The 21153-nt window shown below is 45.1% G+C and overlaps 1 protein-coding gene across 4 annotated transcripts; it reads left to right on the forward strand.

The window, feature by feature from the left end:
- The first annotated feature begins 1205 nt into the window (after nt 1-1205).
- Nucleotides 1206-20952, forward strand: COPS8 (COP9 signalosome subunit 8). Of its 4 annotated transcripts, XM_084820223.1 has the most exons (9): nt 1206-1409; nt 1974-2075; nt 3153-3223; nt 4926-4974; nt 5959-6091; nt 14804-14911; nt 16665-16727; nt 19525-19566; nt 20322-20952. In XM_084820223.1, the coding sequence occupies exons 1-9, from the start codon at nt 1326-1328 to the stop codon at nt 20399-20401; spliced, it is 732 nt and encodes a 243-aa protein (XP_084676349.1). In that variant the 5' UTR covers nt 1206-1325; the 3' UTR covers nt 20402-20952. The 4 variants fall into 4 exon arrangements, with proteins under 4 accessions (XP_084676349.1, XP_084676357.1, XP_084676375.1 ...); XM_084820231.1 differs by lacking the exon at nt 1974-2075; XM_084820249.1 differs by lacking the exons at nt 14804-14911; nt 16665-16727; nt 19525-19566; nt 20322-20952 and adding exons at nt 10501-10605; nt 14103-14191.
- The last annotated feature ends 201 nt before the right edge of the window (nt 20953-21153 follow it).

The following is a 21153-nucleotide window of genomic DNA, read 5'->3' on the forward strand; positions in this document are numbered from 1 at the left end:
TCAGTTCCCCCTTCCTGTGATATGGGCTGCTGGGAATTCAAAAGACAGCTCCATGTCTAGTGACTACCTCTGCCCCACCAGTGCCCCACCAGCTACCACCATGAGCAGGAGGCATCTGCTTTGGGCTGGGAGATGATGTGAGAGGGCAATTTAAATATATTGCCCTTTAGTGAAAACTGGAGGGGGTTTTTTTGGATAAAGGATGTCTGGCTAGAAATCCAAATAAGTCTTAATCCCACCTCTAACTTGCATTGTTTACTTTAGTTTACATGGCAGGGCTTTTGTAAACCAGTCATACTGGTTTACAAAACCATTACCTGCTGTAATGTTGATCTATACTGTTGCATTTTACCAGTAAAGATAGAGTAGGTTCTTTTTATCAGAGAGCTGTAATTATTTATCAGTCTGATAAAACTGAGATCATGATATAGGCTGCTTGGGACCCCCAACTAACCAAGCAACCAACCGCAATAGGGAAATAATAATAGCGGCCTGTGGCTTCAGCTAACTCAGCATCAGCTAACCCCCTACCTCCACGGCATTAATAACAGCAATGGACAGCACTGTAGGATTGTGTATGCTACTTCCTCAGTTTCAGGCTGATCCCCAATATTAATAAGCGGACTCTCTCAGTCACAGCCTCTCCCTCTCCAGCATACACCCTCCTGCTGCAATATGGGTATAAAGGGCTGTATTTCCACTCGACTTAGAATCACAGAGCATGGGGTTGGAAGGGTCCCACAAGGCCATCGAGTCCAACCTGCTCCATGCAGGAAGCCTGGTTCCCAGGCGGTCTCCCATCCAAGGCCTAGCCAGGGCTGACCCTGCTTAGCTTCCGAACTCGGACGAGATCAGCCACATCCAGCCCTTTAAACTGCTTAAAAAGAAAAAGGGGGGAGGCATTTTCCACATGAATTAAGATCCGAGTTAGAAAGGGCAGAAGCGCCTTCCTCCGCCGCTGCCTTTTGGGTTTGGGGGCGGCGGGGGCTGGGCGGCGCCTGCGCACTGATCACAGCCACGGCCGAGTTCGGCGGGCCGGGCCCACTTCCGCCGCGGGCGGCGGAGGAAGCGACTGAACCCGGAACTCGGACTCTGCCCCGTACGTCCGGCTCGGCGGGCCGTAGCGTTCGTCCGAGCCCCGCCCAGCGCAGTCGGGTCCCGGCGCCCAGAGCCTGACAAGGGCGCAGGAGTGACGTCGGCCTCCTGGGCCGGAAGAGGAAGCCGCGGGAAAGAGCGCGCTCGCCCGTCTCCAGGAAGCTCCCATCTCCCCGCTTGTTTGGGCAGCGCCTGCCAGGAGGTGAGTTGAAGCGGGCGCGGGCGCGAAGATGCCAGTGGCGGTGATGGCGGCGGCGAGCGGCGCCTTCAGCTACCGGAAGCTGCTGGAGCAGTGCGAGACTCAGGAGCTGGAGGTACAGGCGGCTTGGGGGCCGGCGGCGGGCGGGCCGTGGGGAGCGCGGCGGCGGCGGCGGCGGGGCGAGGGTGTCCTCATAAGAGCCCCTGGCCGGCCTGACAGGACCGCCGTCCTTCCCCCACGCGCGCACGGAGGCGCCTCCACGCGGCGCTCCTCTTCGGGGTCTCCCTTCCGTTGCTGTCGTGCCAGCCCGTGGCGCGAAGGCGGCAAGACGGGGAGGGTCTCGGCCCTCGGGAGGCGCCGCCGTCGACCTAGGCGGTAGGAGCCGCTCGTAATCCCCCGACACCGCTCCAGTGCCTGCTTGAGAGGAAGCTGGACCGCGAACCCCGAGGCGCCTGGGCTGCAGCCCCCGCTGCTGTGGCCGGCGGGTGCGTGGCTGCGCCGCTTCAGGCTGCGGGGGAGCTCCCGCGGCGGAGTGCTTCTCCGTCGGCCGAATGCCCCCGCGAGCTTGTAAGCCTAGCGCGACAGGGAGAATGGCTCTGGCCAGCTTTCTCCCTGGCGTCTCTGGCCTTACGCGAAGGGGTTTGCCTTTTTTTAATGAAATGTTCGGTCGTGTATTCAGACGTGCAGCCTGGCGTTTCACAGGTTAAACGTCTTGGTGAGACGACGAGGTCCAAGCCACGAGCAACGAGTTCCCGCCAAATCTGAGCAACGTGAGCTTGCTGTGAGCACAGAACAAAGATTATAAAGTTACTTTGTACATTAAATTTTTGGAATAAATTGTTAAAAGAAATGTTGTGGACTGGTCAGAGAGATTTGACTGTTCGGTGGTGCAGAAAAGTAATAGATGTACAATAATCTCATGTGTCCTTGATAGCCTCCCATAATCTGTGATTCTAAATCAGGCTTCCCCAAACCTGGACACTTTTGGACTGCAACTCCCATCATCCCCGACCATTGTCCATGCCGGTGTGGGTGTTGTACTCCAAAAGATCTGGAGCGACCCCAGTTGGCGAAGGCTGATCTAAATACAGGTACAGCTACCTGGATTAAACAAAACGAAATGCTGTAGTACTAGGAAAAGTTTCTGAGAATAGTTTCTTTGGACCATACTGTTCTTCCTATGAAATAATTTCTCTGTTATCTCTTGAGTGGGGTTTAATCTGGTTACAGTTATGCCATTTATAACATCACAAATAACTGCTTGCACTGTTCCAGTATTGCCTACTTGGAGTATCCAACAGTTTAAGGTAGAGAGGGCATCATAATTGGTTTTGTAAGGATGCACAGAGGAAACTGCCAAAATGGCTCATATTCCTGTGTTCTGTTTTCAGAATTGTATCTACCTTTGGGTTTGTTTTTTCAGCCCTATGCTTTCAGTGTTCCTTCTGCTGAATATCTCTCCAAGTTGACTGATGGCTGCCTTGAAACATGTCTGGGCTCTCAAACTTGTTTGTGGGTTTGAGCCAGATTCCGGCTGAACATCAGGAAAAACTTCCTGACTGTTAGAGCAATACGACAATGGAACCAATGACCTAGGGAGGTGGTGGGCTCTCCCACACCGGAGGCATTCAAGATGAGGCTGGACAGCCATCTGTCAGGGATGCTCTGACTTAGATTCCTGCACTGAGCAGGGGGTTGGACTCGACGGTCTTATAGGCTCCTTCCATCCCTACTATTCTATGATTCTATGATTACTTTGTCACCCTGTGAACTAAGGGTGGGGGAGCTAGAAAAAGCTTTTTGTATTCACTGCGTATGAGATGCAGTCTTAAATAAATCACTTTGGATTTTTTTAAAGGCTCCTGGAGGAATAGCAACACCACCTGTTTATGCCCAGCTCCTAGCTTTGTATCTTTTACATAATGACATGTAAGTAAGGGTTCTTTTTTTATATACACTCTTATACTTGGACTTAAGAAGAGATGTCCTCCGCAAGCAATTTAGGAAAGCAGCAGCACAAGTGTCACTCTAATATCTGAAAAGAAGGAACAGTATACTGCAGCCCTCCCTCTGAAGTAAAGAACTGCAGTATTGTCATATAATACTGGTAATGTTTTGAAGTTTCTAAGCGTCTACAGTACAGGCATATAAAGGACATTCCTTCTTGATACTCCTTATCGATATATATCGCAGACTACGATGCAGCTTGCAATGCACTTCCTAGTTCCATTGATTTTCAGTGGGCAAGTTGCACATAGTTTAACTCTTTACCATTGAAATCAATAGGATTTTGAAGTATTTCACGTTCATTGGGCAATTCACATACTTATTAATGGGCAAAATTATTTCAGGGAGTAGGGTATGCGTCTACAAAGCAAGCATGTTCTCCTTTTCTGAAGCAGCATACTTCATTAGAAGCTTGCAGGTAGGTAAAGGAATTATGTGGTAAGCTCAAATCAATGCTTGGGTTCCCACAACATGACAACCCACACTCAAAGTTGAATATGAGTTGAACCATGGGTTTCATTGAACCATCTGTTGTTGCATTGTGTGAACCCAGCCACCCTAACAAACCGTGGTTTATTAACCACGAACAGCCCACAGTTCACAACCAATAACAAACTGGGTTCTCTTCAGCGTGGCTGAGTTCACAAAACACAACAACGCATCCTCAACCTTGAAAATGGGTTGTTGTAATGTCTGAACCCAGCCTGTTTTTTCACCCTCATTGCCCCGTTGCTATATTACATAGATAGTAAGAATCCACAACTGGCAGAATTCCCCTTTCAATAGCTTTAGAGTAGACCTAGCAACCCTGTCAAGTGCATTCCCCAGGTGCTAAACCTCTCTTGCTTCTGCTGATTGTGCACAGCTCCATTTGTCTCTAGATCCGGCATGTAATTTTTGCCCTCTGACTCCTTCTTTCTTCAGCTTCATGTCTCCTGTGCCTTTTTTTAGGCCTCATGCTCTACTTACCCTTCCTTCATGTTGCCTTACACAGTCCATTCCTTACACTGCATTCTGTCTGCACCCTCCTTGCCACTGGGCACCCCTCTTCATTTCTCTATTTTTCCTAGTCCTCAGCTGTTCCATGTGTGAGGTTTAAATCCCAGTTAAACTGATAACTTTCCCTCACAGAAGTTGGACCGCATGTCATATAAATCGCTGAGCAATGGAACATCCTGTGCTGCCACACCAGCTCAGCCAGTTGGTACTGAAGGCTTTACTGCCATGTACGAGACAATATAGATTAGGCCATGCACTGATTACAGTGCATAGCAAGAATGAACTGCACAAAATAAATATTTGATGCCTTGTACTAGGTTATGGAAGCTAATTTTTACATGCTAGAAGTTTTTCTAGAATTTAGTACAAATGTATCAGTACTTAAAGAAAGTTAATTGATGACAAAACATGATAGATAAAAAATAAACTTTTTGGCATAAAACCTGTATGTTTCTGCTGCTTAAAATGTTATCTGCACCTTGTATAAAAGTGTTATGTTCTAAGGAGGATGGATCTTGCTTGTTTTAACCTGACGTTTTCTCTTTTAATAAGCTTCTAGCTGTAAATATTGTTTAGTTGATGTCCTTTTCTAAAATATTCTAACTTATTGCTTCATTTATATTAGGAATAATGCACGGTATCTATGGAAAAGAGTCCCTCCTGCTATTAAGTCTGTAAGTACTTTTCGGTGCTGTAAAAAGGGGTGATGTCATAATTGAAATTTGTGTTTCCCAAAAGCAGTAGCTCAGAACGTCCCTATTTAAAAACTTTTGCTGGTGCTTATCGGAGATTCGGCTGCTATTGGGGTTACTATCTTGGGTTGGTATTGCCATTATGTTTAATGAATTGTTCTATTTTATGACTTTGTATTTATGACACATGACGCCAATGGGCACCAATAGTTATGATAACGGTATAACTGCTATGTGTAGATTCAGCCCTAGTAAATAAGTAAATTTAAAAATCCAGGTTTATTTAATGACAGAGTGGCTGGGTGACCAGCCAGATGGGCGATTAATAAATTTAATAAATAAATAAACAGTCAGTGATACATGCTAGAATAGGTATTTCTAATAGCTTATCTGCATTGATTTAATATTGCAGGGACATAAAAATGTGTGCATAACTGCTTCATAATATAAAAACAATTTTCATTTCAAATTTATAAGGTTCCCCACTTGTTAAGCACATGCTTATTTTTATCCTACCTTTCCACCACGTCAAGAAGCACTCAAGGTGACTAACAATAAATATATAATTAAATAACAAAAACAAAACAAACAATGGCAAACAACAAAACAATTTCTAGAAGCAAAGAAAAATCATATGAAAGATATGGCAAAACAACAACAAAAGTCTTCACAGGGGGAGACTGGAAACAGTCAGAGGAACTGCCTTGCCAAGGGCAAGCAATTCCACATCCTGGGCGCTACAGTAGAAAATGCTGTAAGACTGGTGGAAATCCCTTGTTTCCACCAGTCTTACTTATGATGGTAAAGGGACATGAAGGATCTCCCCACTGAGCATGGCAGGCAGATTTATACAGGAAGAAACAAAGTGTTCTACATAACTGAAAACATACTTTTTAGTAGGAGAGGGCATAGGGGTTGTGTCTTACAAAAAAATTGTTTTGTTCTGATTCATTTTTTCCTTTGCAGGCAAATCCTGAACTTGGTGCAATTTGGTCAGTAGGGCAGAGAATCTGGCAAAGAGATTTCCCTGGAATTTATACAACAATTAGTGCACATCAGTGGTCTGAGTCTATTCAGCCAATCATGGAAGCACTTAGAGGTACAAACATCTTTCTAACACTCCAGTCATTCTCACTTGGTGTGACAAGTCTGTGCTTTCACAGAAGTTGCTCAAAAGCATGGCATTGTACTGACATTGAAGTAAAGTTACTCTGACATTGCAGTGAGAAAATGGTTAGGTCACTGGTTGCACAGGGTTGCACAGCATGTGACCCATGGGCTGCATGTGCCCTGCCCCCCAAATTCTCCTACCCCAGTTACTGCGACGCAGAGGAATCATACCTGGACGCCCTGTTTCCCTATTCTGCTGGGAAACAGAGCACAGGGATGACTCTCCTCGTGTATCCCGCTTTCCAGCAGAACTGGGAGTGCTGAGAGAAAGGGTGCACAAGGGGAATCATCCCTGCACACCGCCTTTCCCAGTAAGGCTTGATGGGTGTGGAGGCTAAAGTCCCTTCCCCACAGCAGCAATCTTCAGCTGCATCACTGCAGTGAGGGGGAGGGCAGCTTTAACCTTCCCCCATCCCAGTGACACTACTTCATATTGCTTTGATCATCAGTAGGAGTCTTTTGTGTTTGTTTGGGTTGGCACACACGTGCCCATGGGTGTGTATACATGTGTTGAGCATGCACACGTGTGCTTCTCTGTGTGTATGCTTGTGCATGTTATGTGTGTGCATGCATATGCAGCCATCCAACATGCTTTATGGCCCCTGGTGCTGTACAAATTGCCCACCCCTGTCGTAAACTGAAGCACAACATTTAAAATGGGTGTTCTTGTCATCGTTTTGGGATGCAAATCCAAAGTGTGGGCTTTCATCTTATGCCTAGTTGCTGTGAGAAAAGCTATGGACTGCAAACTCTTGGATCAAATTTTTGCCTGTTCATGTAGGCTGTACGTTTGAAGTAATTTGTGTGCCCGGTGAGCTGTCTCTTATACCAATTTTGCATAGTGCACTGCTCGGGGTTGGCTTTTGTATGACAGTGGTCGTGTTTGTGTGTAATCCTATGCCAAGATTTCCTTTATCTATGGTTAGTTGAACAAGCCAGGATCAGTCTTGCAAATGAGCCGAGAAATGGTGGCTTGCTTTGCCCAGTCTTGGTTTGTTCTCTTCCCACCTTTGCAGTACTTCTGGACTTGGCATGGCCTTACTAGGTTTCTTACCACTAGCCAGCTGTAGAAACAGGTGTGAAACTCTCCTTGGAGATACTTTCTTTGGCTGCTGTCAGCATGCCCTCAAGCCAAACATGTCTGAACCCTTTCTTACCACCTCAAAGGAAGAAAAGAATGGTTCTCTGTAAGACTCCTTGCCTGAATTCCCATGGGATTTCCATTAAATTTAGTAGCAGCCTGAAAAAGTGTTTGATTGGAAGGTAATGGACATGTGAATAATCCTGTGAACATGCACCCAGCCCCCTTCCTCTCCTTCTCTAGTGTTCACTTCCCCAGTCTCCAGCCAAATATACCAGGGGACATATGTATATTTTACAAGAATTCCCCAAAGACCACCCAGCAAACCTAGATGTGCCATTTAAGACCTCTGAGAGAACCTCTGATTTGCAAATAAGCACCCAAGTCCTTTCTTTAGGCCATGTAGAATGCTTTATTTACATAGATACTTCTATCTGCAGAAAACCACCCTCTGCAGCACCTCTGGGCACAATTGAAGTTAGCACCCACAGTACAAGTTGTGGTTTCAACATGTACTCCAGGATGGATGTTAGTAAAATAAAAGTGGCCTCATTAAATCAGGGTCTAGGAGTCAGGCTTGAGAGGGAGGGTCTGCTGGGGAAGATGGGGTGAGGAAAGAAATGTGTTGCCAGACAGAATAAGGAGGGAGGGCGAGTTCCAGAAAAGCAGCAGCAAGAGGTGCTTAGCAGTAGGAGAAGACTTCTTTTCTAGACAGTTTTGCCTCATGTCTCTGAAGCTGGGTGAGCAGCTAGGGCAGGGGTGCAGAACCAGAATGTGTTGGGGAGCTGCATTGCCCACCATCAGGCCCTCCACTTGTGTCATCTCCCCCCCCCCCCCCCCGGTCCATTTTGCCTTTCTCCATATTGAGAGAGGCATCAAGTTCTGTGCCTTATTCAGCATGAAGAAAGGGACTCAGCTGGTGCTGGGAAGTCCCTGGCTTCCCACTTCCAGTATTCCCCCAAACCTTGGTATGTGCAAGTCAATATCTTTTTCTTTTTGTGCTGCTGGTTGCCGTCACTTTCTCCAGGTTGGTGTGAGGAAGGCATCTCATAATGGATTAGCTCCCCTTATCGCCCAGGAAAAGCAGGGGCCCACGTGACTGACCTTTAAACACTCTATCAGTCTGAAGCTTCTCCTAGCCAGTTCGTCCCTTCTTTTCACCCAGGACAGAGCTAATTCCCATCTCCTCCTATCTCAAGCCTACACTTATCTCTATTTCTAAAATTTCTTAAACTTCTTACGTCTTTGACTTTTTTCCTCTTTCATTCTTCCTTACAAAAAAAAACAAAAAAAGTTTCTCCTTTGCTTCTTTCTCTCTGCTGTTTGCGTATCGCTTTGCCTGTCACTCTCCTTGACCCTCTCCAAAGAAAACCATTGCAAAGCCTGAAAATAAAAAGAAAACAATGACTCTGCCAGGACGATCAGGGAGATCACCAGTTTGTTTGTTCCTGCTCTTGCTGCCTACTGAGTCTTCCAGCTGTAGAGGATCAAATAAGAGATCACCGGCCCCTCCCTGAGTCTTTTAGATGCCAGGAAGGGGGTGTGATCCCATCCTCAAAAGAAGTAATCGAGGCTGAGGGAATCAGGGCCCTGCATGTCACCCTCTCCATTCAGAACAAGAGGAGGAAGCAGTGGAGCAGCGAAGCAACATCAAGGGTGAGATCAAATCCATTTTTTCTCCCCCATGCAGAGGATTCCCACCAAACAAAGCAGACGGCCTTTTAAAGTTGCAGTTTCAATTCCAACTTGCAAAGGGAAGCCCCTCCTCCCTCCACCTCTCACATCTCTCAGTCAGGGAACAATGACATAGCCCCCCCCCCCCCCCCATGTCTCAATTAGATAAATAAGTCATATCCCAGATCACTAAGGCAGTACTGGGCAATCTGACTGACCGCTTATTAGAGAAACAAACCTTGAGATCAGGCTGGTTTGCGAAATGCACCAGAAGCTTGCACACTTCCTACTCTTCCTCCTCTCCTCCTCTGCACTTAGGAAACAAAAATAAAAATAAGGCTTCAAAATCAAAACGTCCTAGTCCTACCCATAGCCTGCACTCATCAGCGGGCTCTGGAGATGATTCTCCAGACCCACGCTTCACAGCCACAGTTCGCACCAACAGACCCAAGACCGCCTTGGCTGAGCCCCACCCTGACAGTGACTCCATAGTTTCTCTTCAAGAGTCCATTTCAGAAGGGGATGAAGGTGGACGGTCAGACATAGAGGTTGCGGAGCATTCCTCATCCGATCGATTCTTTAACAAAGAGGACTTTTTACCTTTATTGTCCAAAGCAATTGCCTCCCTAGTTAGCAACCCAGCACGACCTGAGAAACCGCAATCATTATCTAGAAGGGCAGCAATGTTTCCAGAACCCAAGCCAACCACCAGAGAGGTACCTTTTCCTAATTCCTTTAGGGCGCAATCCTATCAAGGCGGCCGCCTCTGAACTTGGAGGCGACTGCCTATCCAAAGCAAGTCAGGAGAGGCATGAGGGGGGGCGGGATTCCCTCTGCACCTCTCATGCCTTGCTATTTTTTGCTAGACAGCCGTTTTCAGCTGTCTAGCGGCAGGGGGGCGGGGGCTACCAGGAGAGGAAGCTGCCGTACGACACATTGGATGTGTTGTACATGCAGCTCTGCTCTCCCCGCCCCAGAACTCTCCTTTTCAGTTGCTCCGCGCTCCTCTTCCAAGCACAGAGGAGAGGGCTTCTCCACGCTGCTGCCAAGGCAGTATGGATGAGGGGCGAGGCTGGTTTTCTGGGAACCAACCTCGGAGTGCTGGCACTGAGGTCGGTTGCCAGAAATAAGCATATCCTATGACACTGTCTAGTGGCCATAGGATTGCTCCCTTAATAAACTAATGAAGGAGGAGTGGAAATCTCCCCTCTAGGGAAAAAAGGGAGTTAGTACAGCACAGAGCTTTTACATTCTTCCTCATGATGTGATGGTGATGGAAGAACTAAAAGTCCCCTTAGTAGATGCCCCTGTGGCAGCCTTGCTCTCAGGCGCTGTAATGCCAAAAGATGGTGTCTTTCCCCTAAAAGACCATGAGGAAAGGAGATCTGATACAGCTTTGAAAAAGGCAGATGAAGCTGCAGCACTCTCCTTAAGGGCATCATCAGTATCATCTTATTTTGCAAGAGCTTATTTCTTATGGGTGGAAGACATAATAAACAATAAGGAATTAGATTAGACGACTTTATATAGAGAGCTGATCAAACTCTCTAAATCTTTTGCTTTCCTGGTTGATGCGACACAAGATGCGCTCCAGTTTTCAGCCCGCTCCATGGCAGCTACTAATGTAGCCAGACATTTGGCTCAAGCACTGGAATGTTGATCTTCCCTCAAGGTGAAATCTTGCCACTGTATCCTTCACGAGGGCACACCTTTGGGGGGGGAAGCCTTAAAAGATGTGCTCATAAAGACTAAGGATAAGAAAAAAGTTATGCCTTCCTTCTCTCAGTGAGAAGATAAAAACCCCTTGCCTGGTATTATGCATCCGTTTGCCCATTCTGGAGCACTAACCAGAACTCCTTTCGATCCAAAAGCTACAGGTTCCTGAAGCCAGCATGGTCCAGATCCTTCTTCCAGCCTAGAAACACCAGCTCCTCTAACTCCTCTGCCAAATCCTCTTCTACTTTCCAGACTTCCATGTACAGATGACAAGAGTTCTGACACCAGGGAGCCCATCGTAGGAGGAAGACTCCAGCATTTCCTCCCAGGATGGGAACAATCCACAAAGGATCGCTGGATCCTGGACACCATCTTCTGCAGTTATCTCATAGAGTTTTGGAAACAATGCCCTGCTCAGTTCATCCTATCCCCCACATCACAATCCACTGCCAAGAATCACATGTCTACTGCAATACAGCATCTACTTCAAATAGGAGCGATAGAACCAGTACCATGTCATGAAAAATACGAAGGTATTTATTCCATCTTTTTTCTGGTTGCCAAAAAGGGCAAAGGCTGGAGACCTATACTGGACCGCAAACACCCGAACAAGTTTGTCGGATACCAACAATTCAGTATGGAGACACTCCAAACCATCAAGGAAGCCCTTCACAAAATGAAATATTTGACATCAATAGACCTCACAGAGGCATATCTGCATGTTTTCATCTTGCCACTTCACAGGAAATTACTATATTCACCTATCAGAATTGTCATTACCAGTACAAAGCAATGCCATTTGGCCTATCCTTGGCAGCCTGCATCTTCATCAAGGTCATGGTGTCACTAGTAGCTCACCTCTGGCTAAAAGGCAGGCATATTTACCCATATTTGGATGACCTTCTTATCCGGTCTATTTCCAGTCACAAAGCGTCACAGGACCTTCAAGACAACTGTTGAATGACATAGCTTTGTCATAAACAGAAAGATGAGCCACCTAACACCTACCCAGGTCCTCCCCCATCTAGGAGCCCTTATCAACACCACCAAGGACTTTGTATTCCTCTCCCCAGAGAGAATAGCCAAGCTTCAGGACCATTCAAAGGCAATTCATCATCAAAGAACAACCAATTTAATGGACACAGTGCATCTGGATTTGATGATCTCATGTCCCGGCATTCTCCCATGGGCCAGACTGCACTCTTGCCCCCGTCAATGGTTCCTACTGCCCTTCCAAGTTCAAATAGCAAAGAGGGATCAGTTCCTTGCCTCAGCACGTCGGAGACTCCCTCAGATGGTAGCAACATCTCCAAAATCTACAGGCGGGCAGCCCCTTCCAGGAGCCAGACAAGGTCACACTGATGACAGATGCCAGCCTCAAAGGATGGGTAGCCCACTGCAACTCCTTCCTGGCCAAAGGGAAATGGAACACAGAGTAAAAACGCCACAGCATCAGCTGGCTGGAAGTCAGGGCAGTCCACCTGGGTCTGAAATCCTTCTCACGCCAGCTGCTACATTCTCACGTTCTCGTCAGAACAAACAACACAACAGCATGAGCCCACATAATGTGTTGGGGGGGGGGGGGTACCAAATCCCACTTCCTCCACCTGGAGGCCCAGAGCATCCTGTTATGGGCCGAGCAGAACTGAGCTTCCATATCAGCCCAACACATCTGAACCATACAGAGGACCATCTAAGTTGGCAACAAATAGAACCGGGGGAGTGGAGCCTACATCCAGCAGTCTTCCAGGAAATCGTATGCTGCTTCGGCCCACTCTCGCTGGACCTGTTTTCATCCAGACACAACCACAAGCTGCCAAGATTTCTCTCCAGATTCCATTCTTATGGAGCCGAAGGAATAGATGTGCTGTACATCAACTGGCCGAAAGAAAGGCTGAACACATTTCCTCTAATCCCCCTGTTAGGCAGAATTCTGCAGAAAATCAGAAAGGAACAAGAGACTGTAGTAGCACCCTTCTGGCCACAACCACCCTGATTCTCTGAGATCCTAACCCTAGCGGTGCAGGGTCCATGATTCCTTCCCCAGAAATCAGAGCTGTTGTCTCAGGGTCCAATATTCCACCCAGACCCAAATTGGCTCAAACTAGCCACTGAAAAGTCTATCTACCTAACCCTGGGCTATTCTGAGGATGTCATACGCACCATAATGGCATCCCGCAAGGACCCCACCACAAGAGTCTATGAAACAACCTGAAATGCCTTCTGCAGATGGAGTGAAAGGGAGAAACTTAATCCATAGGCGGCAGGCGGCAAGGGACTCCTAGCCTTTCTCCAGGAAGGCCTCCAGATGCGTTTGAAACTGGGCACCCTGCGCAGACAAACGTCAACCCTGTCAGTGGTCTTTTCCAAGCTGGGTAGGCAGCCACTAAGCTCACATCCTCACATCAGAAGATTCCTCTGCGGAGCAGTACTCAAGAGTCCTCCCACAGTCCATAGGTTACCTTCCTGGAGCCTACAAGTTGTACTTTCTGCATTGACTAAACTTCCATTTGGGCCAATTAGATCTATCCCGCTACAAATTCTGTCACAAAAAAATTTGTTTCCTGGTTGCCATCACGTCTGCTTGCAGTATCTCAGGGTTATCCGCCATCTTAATCAGAAAAGGCCTCATCACCTTCCATAGGGATTCCGTCGTCCTTTGAACAGACCCAACCTTTATCCCTAAGGTCAACATGCTGTTCCATAGGACGCAGGAGCTTATTCCGCCCTCTTTCTGCCCTAACTCTTCTCATGGCCAGGATGCGGATGGCACAAGCCAGATGTCTACAGAGCTATTAAAATTTACCTAAGAAAGACAGGCCCCTTTTAAAAATCTGACTCACTGTTTGTTTCCTTTCACCCTGTTATGGGAAAGAAGGTTACCAGATCTACTTTAGCTAGGTGGTTAAAAACATGCATTGTTTCAGCCTATGAGGCTTCATGCTTCCTCAGGCCATTAGGAGTCACAGCTCACTCCACTAGGGCAGCAGCCACATCAGCCGCCTTAAGTACCGATGCTCCCCTGGCAGAAATCTGCAAGGCGGCCACCTGGATAAATCCTAATTCCTTCATAAGGCATTACAAAATAGACACATACGGCTCAGCGGATGCCTCCTTTGGAGGGAGAGTCCTCCAGCAGGTAGTAGCAGTACAATAGACTTGTCCTTCTATTTTTCCCACCCAAATAAAGGTTTTAGCATGTCCTAATGTGGGATGCCTTCCTCACACCAACCTGGAGAATGGAACACTGGTACTTACCGAGAAGGTTCCTTCTGGGTTGGTGCGCGGAAGACATCCCAACCACACCCTGCAACATCACCAAGTCTATTTACATAGGTAATTCGGCCACTTGTCTCTTCACTTGGCTTCTCCTAAGGGTTCTCAAATATTGTTTTCTCAGTTTGATTTCTAGATATTTACTAACAAACTATCTGTTCCTCCATGGTTCTTCCTTACCTATGATACAAAGAGATGTTTTCTTTCTCAACTTCTGAGCTTTAGCCACGGATGGAACTGGCTAGGAGGAGCTTCGGACCGATAAGAGTGTTTAAAACCAAGTCACGTGGGCCTCTGCTTTTCCTGGGCGTTAGGGGAAGCTAACCATTGTGGGATGCTTCTCGGTAAGTACCAATGTTCCATTCCGCTACTTATTCTGAGGTGAGATTCCTGTGGATATAAGGGAGAATCTAATTTTAAGATAACAGTGCCATGTTTACAATATAAAAAGGGCTAAAATAAAATAAGTTTTTTGTATGTGCTATATGTCTGTGGGAACAACCTGTGGGTAAAAAGGTGTCTTTAGATCTAGCAAATTGAGATTCAAGTCCCACTTTTTCCATAAAGACCTGCCACAATGTCATTATGTAACCTTCTGGTTAAGGGATTTCGTAAAGTTGAGTACTGACCAGCATATTTTAGAAGGTTGTTTTCCGCTGCCAGTTCTGTCTGTCTGTCTGTCTGTCTGTCTCTCTCTCTCACACACACACACACACACACGTATGTGCATATGTGCGTGTGTGTGTGTGTGTGTGTGTGCACGTGTGTGTGAACAGGGAAGTGCTGTTGCTGTACACTCAAAGCCCTAGGAAATCTGACTTCTTCATTGCATAAACATACAAACTATTTTCTTATAATTGATTCACCATATTTTTTTACATTTATCTCTAATAGATGCAACCAGGCGGCGAGCTTTTGGACTGGTGTCTCAAGCATATACCTCAATAAGTGCAGATGATTTTGCAGCCTTTGTTGGACTTCCTCTAGAGGAAGCAGTGAAAGGTACTGAAAAAACACACTTATTAAACTGGATGCTAAAGGAGTGTTGGACACTCTAGATTAATCTTGTATTGATCCACTGTAGATACCTAGTAGCCCAAATCTAGTTATCCTCAAATGCCTTGTCTTCCCCCTTATCTGCATGATGATTCTGCCTGATGCCATGCTAGCATCCCTTCCTGCTAGTGCAAGAGGTAGGCAACCTGGTACCCTCCAGATGTTTTGGACTACAACTTCCTTGATACCTGGCCATTGGCCATGCTGGCTGGGGCTTATCAGAGTTGTAGTTAAAAACATCTGGAGGGCACCAGGTTGCCTACCCCTGCTCTAGTGTGTTACTTCTTTAGACCACTTTCTGGTTTTGCATCCTAGGCTGAAAAAGATGATTCGTCTAGTACAAGGATCCCCAACCTTCTTGGGCCGGCAAGCACATTTTGAGAGTGTTGTGTGCACTCTCATAAAATGGCTGACATGGTGAACATAGCCAGTCACAAAACACATATTTTCCAGAAGACAGACTGATGAAGCTAAAGGAAAAGTAACTTGGCCAAGGACCGGAATACAAGGGAGAGGTGGAGTCTGAGCTCCAAAATACAAAAAGCCCTCTTCTGAATCCACAGTTTTCTGTTCCATCATCCATTTCACACCAGGCAAACTGGTGATGCTCAGAGAAACACGCACAGGCAAAATGTACACACACGCACAAAACAAAAAACACAGACAAAACACACACGCCCCTGGCAAAACACCCTCTTGCTCCCCCAAATCCCTAGCCCCGAGGATACATACTCCCAGCTTCCCTTTCTTTTTCTGGGGATGCTTCAAAATGAAGTGCTGGGCTGCAGCCACCCAGTGTTTTCGTTTGCTCAGAATGCCTCTGAGGCCCATGCAGGGCCCAGAGGCATTCTTAAATACAGTGCTGAAGGCCAGCCTGTCACTATGCAACATGCCAGCCTCCGAAGTTCTTCTACAGGAAATGTTTAACCTATTCTTAAAAATTAAAATCAGGAGGGCCAGTGAGCCTAGCTGGTCCCAAGGGAGGTATCCATGGGCACAAATTTTTGTTTAATTTGTGTTGTCTTAATTGAGCAAGGACAGTCCAGACTAAAAGTTTTATTTTGCTTTCAAAGCCTCTGAAGAAACACAAATTAAAATGAAACCCTAAAGTGATAATGAAATTGTCAAGCATATACTGTTTAAGGTGTTGGACTGCTGAACAGATTCTACTCTCAGTTTCTACTCCTATTTTGCTTAAATTTGTTAAGGAGCTTCAGTTTATTTATTTATTTATTTATTAAATTTATTAATCGCCCATCTGACTGGTCAGCCAGCCACTCTGGGCGATGTACAACCCACCATAAAACAATTTAAAACAATAAAATTTTACCATAATTTTTTTTTTTTAAATACCCTAACCCACCCCAAATGCCTGCCTGAACAACCACGTTTTTAATGCACGACGGAAGCTCATTAAAGAGGGGGCATGACGGAGTTCCCTAGGGAGGGAGTTCCACAGAGTGGGGGCCACCACAGAGAAGGCCCTCTCCCTCGTCCCCACCAGTCTAGCTGTCCTGGCTGATGTCCTGGCTATAAAGTGAGCAACTGATATAAAGTTGCTCACTTTATAGCAAAAGGAAAGGCTACATAAAAGTAGGAATGCTTCTATTAAAGAGAAGATATGGAAATACTGGGAGTAAGATTTACTTCCTTATCTAAGGATCTCTGTGGCCTTGATTGTTGTAAATTATGTTCCTAGGAGTTCTTGATCAGGGATGGCAAGCAGATTTATCAACTCGCATGGTTCTGCCTAAAAAGCCAGGTAGGTGGAGCTCTTGTTCCACGAGGATTTCTTTTCGTGGTGGGCTTTGGTATACATTGCGTTGCTTGACTATAGTGTAAAGTTTCTTAAATGTAATTAGCATTTGTATGCCAAGACCTCATTCAGTTTTTTTAAAACAGCAGGGGGTGCTCATAAAATGTAATGTCAGATTTTTTTTGGACATTTTAGAATGTGAAGGTTTTAAGTGGAAGCAAACAGGATGTGCCTTAACCTCTCTTCTCTATTCTTGGCAGTGGACTCTCAGTTGAACATGCTTTTCAATGACCTTAACTGACATGTCTGAATCAAATAAAGTACAGTCAAACTTAATGTGGTTGCCATTTTGAAATACCACGTAGCTTGGAATTGGTTCTCTGAATTATTTTTTGGTGAGCTGAAACTTGTATTCAGTACTAATGGAGTAAAGAACAAGAATGCAGGGCCTCTTATGTGTTTTTATTATTGGTTGAAAATTGTGTGTGCTCCAAACTAAAATGCCTCTAGATTATGTTTGCTGTGCCTTTGTAGCTAGCTATTAGTCATTATAATATTTTTTTTACTCACAAGACTTGTGTACATGTGTTTTAAATTGGTGACTTATCCTTTGGGATATGGGAGTGATCTTACGGAATGGCACTCTTTTATCTTAACTTCTTTAACAGCAGCAGGATTTCCTTGAGGTGAACCCCCTGCAGAGCAAAGGAACCTGTGGCTACTTCATATGACTTAGATGCAGTGTAGTTCTATAAGTGACATTTATTTGTGTTGTGCTTTTTAGCCAAGATTGGCTCTCATAGTAGTTTTGGTTTTTGTATGACAATTTTAATAATTCTAAGACATTCTAACTCTTAACTTTTATTAATCTTTACCTAACAGTAATAAATTAAATTAAAGAGCGATAAGCCAGTACACAAAATTTATAGGCTTGAATCCAGAGTAGCACTTCCACAGATTAGGGCCTCGCTTGCATGTAACGACAACCCAGAGCATGAGTTGAATTGTGGGTTGTTGTTGAATTGTGGGTTGTTGTTGAATCATGGGTTGTCATTATGTGTGAACCCTGCGCTATGGTTTAACTATGGGCTGCTAACCACGAACAACCCAGGTAGAGAACCCATGGTTTGCTGTTGGGTTGTGAACTCTGGGTTGTTCGTGGTTAAATCAGGGTTACATCATTACATGTGCAGGGTTCACACATAATGACAACCCACGATTCAGTAACAACCCATACTTAGTCCATATTCTGGGTTGTCATTACATGCAAATCAGGTCATAGAGTTGGCAATCCAGTAGAGGCTTCTGCAAACAGAAGGTCCTTCATAGCAGATTTTTGGGCACGTAGGGGGAAGCCGGAATCTGCTGAAACTTCCGCTTATGAGATCTCTGAAGCCAACCCAAACAGGAGAATTGAAAGAGCAGCAAATAATAAAACTGTTTAGTAGACAGAGTATAACCAATGGCTTTGCTCACTCAGCCCAAGATGGAATTGGCTCCTCTGTTCTTCTCAAAGTTAGCAAAGGGAGGAACTGGCAGGGGGCGGGAGAGGCATTCATGTCCCCAGCGCTCACCCAGTCTTCCTAGTGTTCCAAGTGATGCTGTTGCTCCTCCAGGGCCACAGCAGCCTTTGGGGAAATGTGTGTGCACACACACCAGAACTGCACTGCCAAGCCGTGCTGCATCTCTGGCAATACTGGATGTCTGTGTCCCTCGGGGTGACGCTTCCCTCACCTGGTCTAAGATGCTCCTAAATCTGTCTTTAATAATGGCATAATTGTCTTGAAGGCATTGCTGTTTTAATATAGAGGGCAACATGCTTGGGTATAATGTGTGAATATATATTCCTTCTTGCTCTTTTGTACAAAGCAGTGCCATTTGGTGCACTATCTTATTAAAATGATTTTGAAATTATAAAAGGGAGACAGGTGAATGAATCTCTGATTTTTTTTATCTGTAGCCTAAAAGTGAAGAAACATGGAATGAACAAGCCACCAACAACTGATAACAGAACAAATTTGTCCATATATTAGCATCAGCAGCATTTTTCGAAGCTACCTTGTTATTCTTAGGCAGCAGCTCTGAACAATGTTTAATGAATTTTATAAATGCCGGGGTGACCCAGGGCCTAGAATGTTTCCAAGTTTGATTTTTTTTACAATCCTTTACTATCCATTTGATTTTTACTATCCTCTGATCATACCAGGTGTGATGCATGCTAGTGCTTTAGAGATGTAGGCAAAGTTTGCCCAGACATTCTTTTTCAGCCAGAATTTGAGATGACTTGTCCGTTTGCCCATCACTGTAGCAGATTGTGTGTTAATTAATCCACGATTTGCTGGGCCTTGAACCGCTTCCAGTTTGCCCTGTTCGTAGGTTGTTAGCATGACATCCAGACCCGGACACCCTGGGTAGTTTATGGGTTAAGCAACCCAGAGTTAATATAACAACAAATTGTAAGTTAACTCTGGGTTGTTTAACCCATAAGCAAACCAGAGTGTCCATGTCCGGACATCACACTAACAACCTACAAACAGGACATTTGGAGGTTGTTTATGCAAACTGGAAGTGGCTCATACACAGTGCGCATTCCTGCAAGTTGTGGGTTAATTAACCCCAAATTTTCCACCGTGATGTGTAAACAGGGTCCCTGGATTCTCAATGCAGAGCAAGCAAAATCTGGGTGGGGGTAAGCAACTTGTGAATGGAGAGCTGTAAAGGTTTCCCAGCAAAACTGGGTACTGATGCCTAGAAGTTTATTGTTGATGCTGTGTATGTAATCCTTTTTGTATATGTGTTTCAGGGCCTCAGGAGCCTTCATTTAACAGATTTCATCCATTATCAGGTACGTTTGTTTGTATGTCTCTGCTGTCTAAAGATGTGCCAGAACTGATTTTAAGTGGATTCCAACACAAGAATAAATGTAAGGACTTGAAATTGGAGCATTTCTCCACATGGGAGTGGGTCCCCCTAGGGCTCAAAGAACTCTTTCCCTCCTTCTCCCTAGCTGGCCCTGTGCCAGGGTGCACAGTAACCCACCCAGCCATTACCCTTAATTGGAAACTATCCCATCTCCTGTTTGTGGATCCATCCATCCTGTTCAAGATATTTCCTTCAATAATAGAAGTATTTGCTACATACAGTTCTAGCAAGACAGATGTTAAAAAAAAATACAACAAGTATTTTTGGAATACACATGCAAAGGATGGTAGTTCAGGACAAGCAATGGCTTCTTGACGAAGTAACAATGAAAATTATAAGACGTTTAACTCCAGATAAAGCATCTAACAGTGTGCTTTCTAGGTAATGTTCATGCATAAACTCTTGCAGATTTACAATGGCAATGTAATGACACAAGATGTAGTTTCTCCACATCCCGGTTTTGTAAAGCTTCACTCCATGTGGCCATGAATGCCATAAATTGCCCTAACATCATAGATTCAATAGATTCAAATGTACTGCCCACCAACTGAATATGGATAACACTCCAAAAATGTAGCCTCTGTGTTCTCTTTAAAGGCAGTAGAATAAATCCAGAGTTATGGGTGTGTTTTTTTTCATTTAGAGTTCTAATTCTCACCATGTTTTCTGCCTTCTCAGAGCCTGCTGCAGTCCCACCAATTCCTAATGAACAGCAGTTGGCCCGGTTAACTGACTATGTGGCGTTCCTTGAAAACTGATTAACTTCAATCACTCATTCATGATGTCCTGTGTACTTCTGAACCCTTTGATATTATGTTTATCCTGTTGAATGTTACAGTGTATTTACTATTATGGAATATGCTGGTAAAACAAGTTTGTATTTCATCTTCATGTGTGTTTTGCTTGAACAGGGTTTTGTTTCAATTTAATCTTAATTATCAGCCAAGTGCACAGCAGTATTATCAGATAGGTTTGAAACTCTTTTGCTTTATTGTGAGGGAGGCAGCACCTCTCCAGCTATAATCTGTTCTAAATGCAGGGAGGATTATATGTAGACAATGGAATGAGGTTAAGTCTGTTCCTAAGAACCGCCTTTGCAATGTCTTTCCTTACATAGTTGAGCCTGATTACTATGTAGTACATATTATTGCCTTGTTCATTTATAATGTGGTTCTGCAGTTGACTGTTCGATTTTTAATTATCTAATGAAGGCTCTTTAAGACTAATTCTGGGTACTCTATGCAATAGTACTTGTTCTCTTAAAAAAAAAAAAGACACTGTTTAAAAAACATATTTGGGCACCCATTAGGGCTTCCAGGGAGATATAAATACTTTTTGCGTTTTGTGGGTAAGGGAATATGGTTTTCAGAAAGCTTCACTAGTAACAGTAGCTACGTGGTAGTCTCATCAGTGTCTAGGTTTGTGATCTTTTAAGAAGTGTTGGATGTTGGTTCTCAAACATGTAGCCTGCATTTATATTTAAGTCAACAGTTTCTGATTTCCTGCCCTT

This window comes from Heloderma suspectum, chromosome 1, assembly GCF_057233095.1.
Source record: "Heloderma suspectum isolate Gila_16-S chromosome 1, 16-S_ref, whole genome shotgun sequence".
Lineage (NCBI taxonomy): Eukaryota > Metazoa > Chordata > Lepidosauria > Squamata > Helodermatidae > Heloderma > Heloderma suspectum.

Bases quoted from the DNA above. Each gene is read 5' to 3' on its own strand.
- COPS8 (XM_084820223.1), top strand. From the start codon at position 1,326: ATGCCAGTGGCGGTGATGGCGGCGGCGAGCGGCGCCTTCAGCTACCGG. The intron at 2,076-3,152 runs GTGAGCACAGAA...ATTTTTTTAAAG, and splicing joins CTGAGCAACGTGAGCTTGCT to GCTCCTGGAGGAATAGCAAC. The intron at 4,975-5,958 runs GTAAGTACTTTT...TTTCCTTTGCAG, and splicing joins TCCCTCCTGCTATTAAGTCT to GCAAATCCTGAACTTGGTGC.